Consider the following 12,179-nt stretch of genomic DNA (forward strand, 5'->3'; position numbering starts at 1 on the left):
CATTTCTTAGTGAAATTAGGTTCTTATTAGCATGTATAATTAAAATGGTTGGTTGCAATAAGAGTTCTCATAGCAAAATCTCTTTCTGTCCTTGAATTTACATAATGCTCATATTCAAAACTATGGTGATAAGTTGGTTAATTACTTCTATTCCTCGGCTCCAAAGATGTTCTTAATTTGCATTGTACTCTTTCAAAATTGATGGTGATAAATTCGTTAGCTTTTTCCTCTAATCTAAAGTTTTATATCGCCTTCATAAGGCACCGCGCTCTATCCTAATTTCATGAGATTAAGAAGATAATGAAATTAAAGTACTAGAGAAAGTCTCATGCATATATATAAGGGTTACGTTACAAGATAGTATTTTTCTTGACAATCTCTTATTCGATCTCTTCAAGTCTAACATCTATATATACTACATATACTGATATACACTATAACTACGTACTATAGATACTTAACCCCATGGTGTGCCGATCACGTCGAAGGTTGTACGATTTTAGCACTTGAACCCTCATAACATCGATTATCCACCATGTGTTTTATAAAGATTCCCTGAACAACACAAAAACATGAAGAAAAAAAAAACAAATTAATTCATTTACTCTTATATAATAAATTTATCAGCAACTTAAATTAATTACATTACAAGAATTATATAATCAATAACTTTTTACAAAATTATCACTCCATGATAAACTAGCATGCAAAATTATCCATAGATGATTAAAGGCACTTGCATCAGTGGTTGCATTCAATGTACAGGACCTCCCCTACTTTGAGGATTGTCTTCTTAACTTACCACAACAATGCTATATTGCTATATAAACCTCTTTAAATTCAAAAGGTACTAAACTTGCAAGGGAAGAAAAATCAAGAGGATATGCACTTGCCTTCGTACTTAGTTCAATCCTCCTCCTCCACCACCACCACCTCCTTTGCCTCCTCCGGAACCGCCTCCTCCTCTACCTCCTCCTTGGCTACCTCCTTGTCCTCCACCAGAATGACCTTTGCCGCCTCCTTGGCTTCCTCCTGATCCACCTTTGCCTCCCCCTTGACTACCTCCTTGTCCCCCGCCAGAACTACCTTTGCCTCCACCTTGACTACCTCCTTGTCCTCCGCCGGAATGACCTTTGCCTCCACCTTGACTACCTCCTTGGCTTCCTCCGGAACCACCTTTACCTCCTCCTTGACTACCTCCACGTCCTCCGCTCGAACCGCCTTTGCTTCCTCCTTGACTACCTCCTTGTCCACCACCTCTTCCTCCTCCTTGACTACCTCCTTGTCCACCCCCTCTTCCTCCTCCTTGTCCTCCGCCACTTCCTTTACCTCCTGCTCCTTGTCCTCCACCTTGACCACCTCCTTGTCCTCCTTGTCCACCGCCTTGACCACCCCCTTTACCTCCTTGTCCTCCACCTTGACCACCTCCTCTTGCCTGATCAATATCAAATTCTTCTTCTTCTTCAAACCCTCCTCCGCCTCCACCGCCTCTTCCTCCTCCTTGTCCTCCGCCACTTCCTTTACCTCTTCCTCCTTGTCCTCCGCCTTGACCACCTCCTTTACCTCCTTGTCCTCCGCCTTGACCACCTCCTTTACCTCCTTGTCCTCCGCCTTGACCACCTCCTTTACCTCCTTGTCCTCTACCTTGACCACCTCCTCTTACCTGATCAATATCAAATTCTTCTTCTTCAAACCCTCCTCCGCCTCTCCCTCCATGTCCTCCGCCTCCCCCTCCATGTCCTCCTCCTCCCCCTCCATACCCACCTCCCCCGTGTCCTCCTCCACCATACCCACCTCCTCCATGCCCTCCACCATACCCACCTCCTCCGTGCCCTCCACCATACCCACCTCCTCCATGCCCTCCACCATACCCACCTCCTCCGTGCCCTCCACCATACCCACCTCCTCCGTGTCCTCCACCATAACCACCTCCTCCGTGTCCGTTAATGTCTATAGCCTCTTCTCCACCACCACCACCGCCTCCTTTACCTCCTCCGGAGCCACCACCTTTACCTTTTCCTCCTCCTTGGCCTCCTCCTGAGCCACCTCCACCTTTTTCTCCTCCGGAGCCACCACCTCCACCTTTACCTCCTCCTATACCACCTTTACCACCACCTTGACCTCCTCCAGAACCGCCTCCAACTTGATTGATGTCAAACGCGGGTACTTCATCTTGTCCTCCGCCGCCGCCGCCTCCACCTCCTTTACCACCACCCTGGCCGCCTCCCCCTTTGCCACCTCCTTTGCCTCTTTGGTTAATTCCTTCCCTTGTGTCTTCTACAATCTCCCCACCAACTGTGTACGTACACATGCATGCAAATTATTATTACAATAATCATTATTTAAGTATACATACAATCTAAGTCATATATAACATTACATTATCACTTAAATTTATTAGTTACTAAAATTAAAATTCCACTAATATAATTGATTTTAGAACATATATAATATAATAAAGGACAAAAAACATAATCACATAAAAATGCATGCTCACCTTTTCCAAGTGAAGAGATGAAGAGAGCCGAACCAAGCAAAAGTCCTAGCAAAATAAACGTCTTGAACGTCATTATATCTTTTTTTGGTAATGTTTTAATGAAATATATAAGTAATATACTTTACTAAAATGGTAATAAAGCCAATTTGTAGGCCAATATTTTTGGGTAAACCATGATTAATACAAATAGAGTAGCGTATTACGTCATGCAAGTATACACTCTTATCGGGATATTATCGTAAAGTAATTACTACGGAGTATCTTAAACTATATTTTACAATAATTTGACAACTTTTTCTCACATCTTAAAATTATTTATGAATGGATCAACTTGTATTTAGACTAATTCCATATATCTAAATAATGGATCATAAATAACGTTGATTATTATTATTATTATTATTATTAAAGGAAAGATATATAAAAAGTTAGATACGTCTTCTTTTAATAGTCAAGATTTTAACCCTAATTTGTCAAATAAAAGAAAATAATTAAGAAAATTTGCTATCAATAAAAGGGTTAATAAATAAGTCGAAAAAAACTCACGAGGAGTCCAATATATCTGACAATAATAATCTAATATTTGACAATAATATTTTAATATATGACATTAATAATCTAATATTTGACATTAATAATAATCTAATATCTGACATTAGATTTTTAGATTATTAATGTCATATTAGATTTTTCATGTTAGGTATTAGATTATTAATGTCAGATATTAGGTTATTAATGTCAAATACTATGTCAGATATTAGAATATTAATATTATATATTAAAATATTATTGTCAGAAATATTGAACTTACGGTGAGTGATTTCACGCAAAAACTTCTCTAGATAATTAATTGTTTATAAACACTATAACCTTTATTTCAATAATAAAAAATTACGGAGTATTATTTGACGACAAAAAAGACATGAACCTATCCTAAATATCATACACCATTACATAGAGAAAAGAATTGTACTAGAAATAAGGGTTAAGTCGAGAATGATAAGGCTTAATAAATTTGGTATATAGCTTTCACAACCAAAAAAAATAAAAAAAATGAATAAATAAATAAAAATCTAGTATACAAACAAAGACCCATGCAGTGAGACATGGAGAATTTAAAAGCTACAATCTAAATTCTCTGTTAAATACGGGTCTAGGCCGCACCCGTAATCAAAAGAGAGAGTGCAATTTACAAGTTTAATTTTCATCTCAAAACCATATGGCAATAAAAGGGGTAGCTAGCCTCTTAACCTTATAATAAAGTACGTGTTTAACTCTCTCAACTTTTCTCAATGTAGGACACTTATATGTATTGTTTGAGAAATCAACTTCAGCACTCCCCCTCACGTGTAAGGTCTCTTTAATTCCATCACATGTGATGTTTCATGGGGCTAGAGTGCATTTTTCATTCTCTTTTCTGGTTAAGTATTGGCGTATAGCTGCTATTTGCCATGTAAATAGCAGCTATAAGACAAAAGAGTGGTGAATTTTTTTTTTCTTCTAGTGGTACAAATATTGTACCACTGTTACGTGTAATGACTATAAATACTACTATTAAAACAACTTATATTCTATAAGTATAAAATACATGTATAATAGTACATTAAAAATACCACTGTAAGTATAATAGTACATTAAAAATACCACTGTAGCAATAAAAAATCACAAAATTAAGTGAATTTACCAATTAGCCCTCCTATATGCATCCCAAACAAATAGCAGCTATGTGCCTAGTTGCACTCCTCTTTTCTATTATACGGAGTGTATTTTATACTCCCTTCGTTTTTCAAAGTTCTACTCACTTTTTCTTTATTATTCTTTCGATGAAGCTTTTTATTCATTTTTTACTCCACAGTCCCACTTTGTGAAGCCCAATTTTATTTAATAAATCTCTTATGTTCTATCTTTTTTCTCTTTAATACAAAAGTACCTTCATGGATGATCCCCAATTTCTTTAAAACAAGCTAACATAACATTTTTACAAACAAACAAACTTGTTTGGAACCACATAAACTTGTACCCAAAAAGAAAGACAAAAAGGAAATATGGTAGAATGAGAGCTATTTCTTAAAAGTTTGTATCAACAACGGACTAATTATGTATTAATACATATTCACAAACATTATTATAGTAGTTCAAAAGGAAGTTATTACTTCATTAAAAGAGAAAAGATCTAAAAAAAAATGTTTAAATTGCATAAGCTATCATTAAAAGTTTCTGGTCACATGCGATGATAAAAGATTGGAATTGTGGCATATAAAAGAGAAAATACGAGAGATGTCTATTATTAACTAATAATAACTGTTAAATTAGATTCTATAATGTCTTGGGTTATATGATATTCAAGTTATCTCAAGTCGAGTTGAATAGGGTACTAATAAATATTCGGATTGGGTTGATTAGGATAAGGTTGACTCATGTCACTGGATCTATAATAGTTTGGGATGAATCTGAGTCCGATTTAACTCAGGTCGGGTCCATAATGGTGCTTCTCAAGTTCAATCGAGCTAGTTAGATAGCAATGTCATGCGAAGTTATATTGGATTTTGGGTTATTGTCAGGATAGGTGCGGATACAACTAACACCAAGGGTATGCCTTTGCACACCCTGCATGTTCATTAAAATAAAATTTGAAGTAGCCTTATAGCAAAAAATTAAGTGTAGCTTGTTGGTTTTTCAAGTGTCTCTTATGCTTTTTTGAATTATCACTCTAGTCAAGAGTTCGAATCCATTGTTACATATTTTTCCCAACCATTGTTTTTGCTGACTACAACATGTTTAGATCGTTCATGCAAACAAGTTAGGATTATTGTCTATTAAGTATATAATTGTGCACACCCTATACGTGAATCTTGGATACGCTACTTAGGACAAGTATTAGTTCAGTTTGGTTTACCATTATCAAGTCTACATTAGATGTCGACTTTCTTTCAGTTGGGTGCAGATAAATTTAAGTTTTTAATTTGCTGGTCAATTTGAGAATCTGTCGTTAGATTAACATTACAACGGTTCGAGTCGGTTTTAGAGCCCTTCAGATCGATCAAATGATTGTTAATTTTTGACTAACTCTAATTGTATGTTATGTATGAATATATTATATATATAATAAAGATGGAAGGAAAAGAAAGAAACAACAACGTATATCCACATAATATATATTATGAATGGATAACAACGAATTGAAGTCCATAGAAAGATGTAGTCAAAGAGTAAGTACATACTACATTAAATGCATAATGCTCTACTAAAAAATAATTGCAAAACGATTTTTTATCCCTCTACTAATCTAATTTTTTTAACAAAAGGCTTGGATTTGTCTTAGCAATCAGTCAATTGACGATCATTTATACAACGAACCTTAATTTAAATTAGGGAATTTATCAGAAGAAAGTACATCTTGTATTGGCAGGAAGAGATCATTACAATTAGGTATAGCATATAACTTTATAGTTAGAGGATTTAAATGGGTCTAAAATAAATCAATGAGTGAATTTCTAGAATACTCACTTAAGGTGACTTTTATGCGTAAGAATATATATATATATATATATTTCTCGTACCTTTCTAAATAATTATTGACCTTTGTATTAATTAAAAATTTAACTTTAATGGTCAAATCATATTAATACTGACCTAAATTTCTCCCAAATTCTTAAAAATGAAACTTTGATAAAAAAAAATAATAAAAAAATAAAAAAATACTTATATTGTTAATTTCAATTCAAATTTTCGCCAATGCATGATACTAATGCTGTTACAATTACAACAAAATTGAAAGAATATAGGATCAAATGAAAAAGATCAAATTAACAACATATGTAATGAAACTCTTTCACTTACTTACAGTGAATGGCAGATAGCATTAAATATATATGTTCATGATAATAAATTAGATCTATGATTTCAACATCCAACTACAACTAAACTTTGATCATTAAATTAAATCTGGTACGGTACGTTCCTGCACCATGTTTCCTAGGGCTTGTTATATAAGGTATGTAAATGAACACAATATTCATCATCAAAATTTCATCAAATTATCAAATTTGTGAGTTGTTATTAGTTTACAAAAAAATATGGTTTCTAAGGTTTTTCTGCTATTGTCTCTTTTGGCTATAGTTTTCCTCATCGCTTCTGAGGTTGCAGCTAAAGATTTGACTCAAACTTCCACTAACTCAGAAGGAATTAAGGGTAAGCTAGCTTTCCATAATCTTTCATTTCTCAAAAACAAAATATAAGTAGACTAGACGGGTGATTGTTACATATTTTTCGAGTCGGAGTCATTTTTACTATTTGTCCATGTATATATAACTTTAAATGTCTAATTATAATAACGACTTATTGTGGAGTAGTGTCGTCACATAAGATAATAAGATATGTAGACCTTCGAAACTACTTCTTTCGTTTTATAATAATCGCAATAATTTGATTAACACACGTGTTAATACACAGCTTTAACCATTAATATTTTTAATTATATTAGTAAGAAGTATATTGGTAAAACTAATCTAAGAATATTTTATTTATTTTTTGAGGAGAACTGATCTAAGAATATATTACATGGCATCCTATATTTTTTATATATTGGTAACTATATACTACGTAAAAACATTGTAATAAGTATATGAAATTGTGCAAAGTCAAACTGTTATAAACTTATAATTATTATGAAACGAAGGGAGTATAAATTACCTCTCTAAATAATTCTTGTACAACCGTTGTAAATGCTAAGTAAAAATTAATATTTTCTTCAAAACAAAAATTAAAAATTAATACTTGTAAGCAACTTATATTGACACCAAAACAAAAATTTTTATAAGCAACTTATATTGAAGCCAGACCCATTAGAGTAACTAATATTCATATGTGAACGTAACAATATTTTGCAGATAAGAAAGTTGACACCAAAGTAGAGGATGCCAAGTACGGATACGGTGGATACCCCGGCGGAGGATACGGTGGCTACCCAGGTGGTGGTTATGGAGACCGAGGTGGAGGATATGGAGGCCGCGGAGGATACGGAGGCCGCGGAGGATATGGAGGCCGAGGAGGATACGGAGGAGAATGCGGGCGTTACGGTTGCTGCTACCGTGGATACAATGGTTGTAGAAGGTGTTGTGCTTATGCTGGTGAGGCCGTTGAAACACACGTTGAAAACAAGCCTCATAACTAAGAACTAATAATAATAGGCCGGTCTTTGGTTTGTTTATCATTAATTAAGCTGCTTAATTACTATGTAATCGTATGAGTGGAGTTGTGTTATTATCTAATACTACGTACTATGTACCATGTAATAATGTATGGTGTTTGTGCGAAGTTTAAAGAGAATGTAATATGAAAATGTTTTAATAATGTAATATGCATCTTTCCTTTTTCTATGAGTACTAATAAAGTAATAATAGTATCTACTAGCGCGGCACTTTAATTTAACGTATACCTTAATGATGATTTAAAGTAAAACCATGTTCACTTCACCTTAAAAAATAATCCCTCCTTTTCAATATATAGTTCTTATTTGTATTTTTTCACGGGATTTAAGTAATGGGAGGGAAAAGTGGATGTAGTACATTAAAAGTGGAAAAAAAGTTGGATAAATGTACAAGGCAAGTGGATAATTTAAAGGGGACTAAGTGAAAAGTACAATTATAAACAAAAATTAGAGAGAGAAAGTGGAAAAAAGTACATGGCAAGTGAATAATTTAAGGGTAAGTTAGGAAGTTCAATGAATAAAGTTTATAAAATAAGGGTATAATAGTCTTAATATACTATCGAAAAATAAAAACATGAACAACATTTTGGATCTCCAAAATAGGAAACAGGAACTATAATATGAGACAGAGGGAGTAATATTCTGTAAAAATATCATTTCAGCAAAAATAATTTCAATTTAGTAAAATTATTTCTGTTCAATAAAAATCAATAACTTTAAAACGGAAATATTATAGATCGGTAAAAATAATTTTAGTTTAATAAAAATAATTCTAGTTCAGCAAAAATACAGTGAAGTGAACAGGGCCTAAAATAAAGGTATACCTTGCGTCAGTTTACAAACTATTTGTTCAATAAAAATCAATAACTTTAAAACGGAAATATTATAGATCGGTAAAAATAATTTTAGTTTAATAAAAATAATTCTAGTTCAGCAAAAATACAGTGAAGTGAACAGGGCCTAAAATAAAGGTATACCTTGCGTCAGTTTACAAACTATTTCTCAAAAATAGGATGCAAATTAATCGACAACATTGATAATTATAAGTAGTAATGGTATGATGTGATGACTAAATTCCTGATAGTGTTAGTTTATTGGCTAGAATAGCAAGTGAAGAACAAACGACTTGTGTAATGATATTCTTTTTTTGTAAAGGATACATCATTATCATCATTAATTCCTTGATTTTTGGTCTAATGTATCTAGTTATTGTTACTCATGTACTCCCTCCGTTAAATATTATCTGCAACTGCAGTACAATTCACGGTTGTCAATGTAATTTTTGAAAGGCAAAGATTAGAGAAAGTTGATGCACTTGTAATTAAGGTGGAGAGAGATTAATTAATCAAAACCCACTGCAACCACCAAGACCAGGCAACAGCCGCAAGTCTGCAACACCACCTACACCGCCGCCTTCACCACCACCACTACCACCCCCACAAAACCACCACCACTACCAACTCCACGAAACCACCTCCACCACCCTCACGAAAACCCAGAATTCTAACCTTCCCCTCCACCACCAGCCCTAACCACCTCCAACCCAGACCACCCCACCACCCATGTACCTAGACCCACCCACCACCGTAGAAAACCCCTTAATCCTAACCCACCCACCCCCTATACCCACCCACCACCGTAGAAACCAAAATCAATACCCATAAAATCAAAACCTATAAAATCGAAACCCATAAAATCAATACCCATAAAATCGAAATCAAAACCCATAAAATCAATGTCCACAAAATCGAAACCCATAAAATCGAAAAAAAACCCTGAAAATTCGAACGTAAATCACCCAAAAAATAAACGAATAAAGTACAAAATCAAACCCCAAAGTAGATCCGGCTGAAATTCGAGGAGGAGAGTGAATGGTGGTGGGAGTGGCGGTGGCCGTGACTCGTGAAGGAGAAGAGAGAATGGTGGTGGGAGGGGCGATGGTCGTGAAGGAGGAGAGAGATTGGTGATGGGAGGGGCGGTGGTCGTGAAGGAGGAGAGAGAATGGCGGTGGAAGGGGCTAGAATGGTGGTGGGAGGGGCGGTGGTCGTGAAGGAGGAGAGAGAATAGTGGTGGGAGGGGCGGTGGTCGTGAAGGAGGAGAAAGAATGGTGGTGGGAAGAGATGAAGAGGGTGAAGGTGAAAGAGATGAAAGAGGGTGAAGGTTGAAGAAAGAGATGAATGGGTGGTGGTAAATTAGGAGATGAGTAGATGGGGTGGGTAGAATTAGGTTCATGATTTTAGATTAGATTAAAAAAGGTTATTGTGATTAAAATAAGATAAGGGTAAAATTAAGAAAATTAAAATTTTTAGGTAAGGGTAAATATGTAATTTAAAGGGTTTTTGTTTACTAAAAATAGAAAAAAAAAACAGATAGTTGCACATAACCCTGATCGGACAAAAATGACAAAAGTTGCAGATAATATTTAATGGAGGGAGTATTATATATATTCATAGAATTGCATCAGTATAATATGTTTTCTTTATACGAGTACTCTCTAAGCTTTCTCTCATTCTCTCAAACCTTTCCAACATTGTCTTTCTCTTAACTCGATAATATTTAGGTGTTTGGGAACTTTGATCCATACATAGTTACAGATTGTTAATTTGTTACCCATGTTTTGTTTCCTACTACAACATTCCCATAATTGAAAACCGAGAGTCTATCTTAGAGGTAATAAAAAAATCTACCAAATTGGGCCTTAATATCATATATTGTGCCCAAACCTGCAAAAAAATAGCGAGCTTTTCGGATCGGGATTGGATTCTTAGGCTTTTTCAAACCCACCTTATTTTCGGGTCAGATTAGCGGGTCGAGCCATAATTGATCACCTCTAAACTACCTCTTGTGGTTATCCACAAAGACCTTCCTTCAATCCATTACACTGGAAATTATTATATCCTAAATACATGATACACCAAAGGGTATTTTTTTGCTTATATGATAATTAAAGAGTGCTATTGTCAAAAAAAAAAAAAAAAAAAAAAAAAAAAAAAAAAAAAAAAGAAAAGATAATTAAAGAGAAAAAATCATCAAAATAAGCAAACAATACCTTTAAATGCATCATGGCCCCAAGTATATATAAAAATCACTAGTACTTCGTACCGGTATCAGTTTGTAATAAGCCCACTCCATATACTTATAAACTCCAAGTCATCACTAGTCTTCCTCGACTATGCTTGAGAATTGAGATCTCCTATACCAAAATAGCCAAACCCTCCAATTAACCAATACATTTTCTGACTAATGTTGCTCATGCTCATACATTCAACTAATACAAAATAATTGTAATACGTAGTTGTAGTAGCCCTCCTGAAATACATTAGAATTAGATGGAAGTCCGTGCGATGTACGGATTTTTCATTTAAGATTTTTAATTATTTGATTTATTGTATTTAATAATTTCAGACAAAATTACAAAAGTTTAATTTTTTTTTTTTTTACTCTGATTTACTCCCTCTGCCCAAGGTTATTTGCAACAAAGGACAATATTTCGGACTCCTAGGCAAAACTTTTAGGAGAGTTCTAATTGAGCTTTAGTGGGTTTAATTAAGGTTGAAAATGGAGGGAAAAGGAGTGGTCCCACTTAATTTTTGTTTTGAGTGGGTTTTAGTTAGTGGGGAATAGGTGGTGGAGGGGACCACTAACCAAAAAAGTGGGTAATTGATAGTTAAATATTACCCAAAAAGGAAAGAAAAAAAATTGTTGCAAATAATATAAAGCACCCATTTTAGGTAAATATTGCAGATAATTGCGAGCGGAGGGAGTATAATGAATTATTAAATATAAATAAATTGTAAATATGATATTTTTCCGTTATATAAAATCTTTAGCGTGAAATGATAAATTTTTAATAATAAATCCAAAATCATTATTCATTGTTTTACCATATCATTTATTTCGATAGAATCACCAACCTAGTCCACAACCAACCTACTACATCAATGGATAAATTGAACTGTGAAATGTTAGCCAAACTGAAATTGATATAAATTAAATCATTACATTTATATAAAATAAATCAATATATTTACCAATAAATAAAAAATTGTTGCCATATAAAATCAAAGCTATGCATTGGAATTTTTTCATCATCTCAAAAAATAACCAAAGCCATCCATATATAAAATTCGCTTGATGGGGTTTTGTATTGATACGAAATTTATTTGTGTTGTATGATGTGTTAGATCTGCATGTAAAAAAACATTTATTAATAAAACATAAACATATAATCGTTGAGTATCCCAAATTAATACAATGTAAGTAATAATTAGAAATACTAAAATTTAAACATTGGATTTTAAAAATTAAGCTAAAAATTACCCGGCCATCGATGACCCAAAATTAACACAAAATTACTAACACAAAATTCGCTTGATGGGATTTTTTATTGATACGAAATTTTGTTTGTGTCGTATGATGTGTCAATTTATAATGGTAGGTATCACAAAATTTAATTTAATTATAATTAACGAA

The 12,179-nt window shown here is 34.0% G+C and overlaps 2 protein-coding genes across 2 annotated transcripts; one reads left to right on the forward strand and one right to left on the reverse strand.

The window, feature by feature from the left end:
* Positions 1-358: 358 nt before the first annotated feature.
* LOC110692031 (circumsporozoite protein-like) lies at positions 359-2,655 on the reverse strand. Its single transcript, XM_021869024.1, has 4 exons — positions 2,498-2,655; positions 1,765-2,295; positions 894-1,640; positions 359-555 (listed from the first exon to the last, which is right to left on the reverse strand). Exons 1-3 carry the CDS (start codon positions 2,568-2,570, stop codon positions 907-909), a joined length of 1,338 nt encoding a protein of 445 aa, XP_021724716.1. The 5' UTR covers positions 2,571-2,655; the 3' UTR covers positions 359-555; positions 894-906.
* A 3,834-nt stretch (positions 2,656-6,489) lies between these two features.
* On the forward strand, positions 6,490-7,873 carry LOC110692065 (glycine-rich protein 3 short isoform-like). Its single transcript, XM_021869054.1, has 2 exons — positions 6,490-6,688; positions 7,387-7,873. The coding sequence occupies exons 1-2, from the start codon at positions 6,574-6,576 to the stop codon at positions 7,668-7,670; spliced, it is 399 nt and encodes a 132-aa protein (XP_021724746.1). The 5' UTR covers positions 6,490-6,573; the 3' UTR covers positions 7,671-7,873.
* The last annotated feature ends 4,306 nt before the right edge of the window (positions 7,874-12,179 follow it).

This window comes from Chenopodium quinoa, unplaced genomic scaffold (genome assembly GCF_001683475.1).
Source record: "Chenopodium quinoa cultivar QQ74 unplaced genomic scaffold, ASM168347v1, whole genome shotgun sequence".
In the NCBI taxonomy this organism is placed as follows: Eukaryota; Viridiplantae; Streptophyta; class Magnoliopsida; order Caryophyllales; family Amaranthaceae; genus Chenopodium; species Chenopodium quinoa.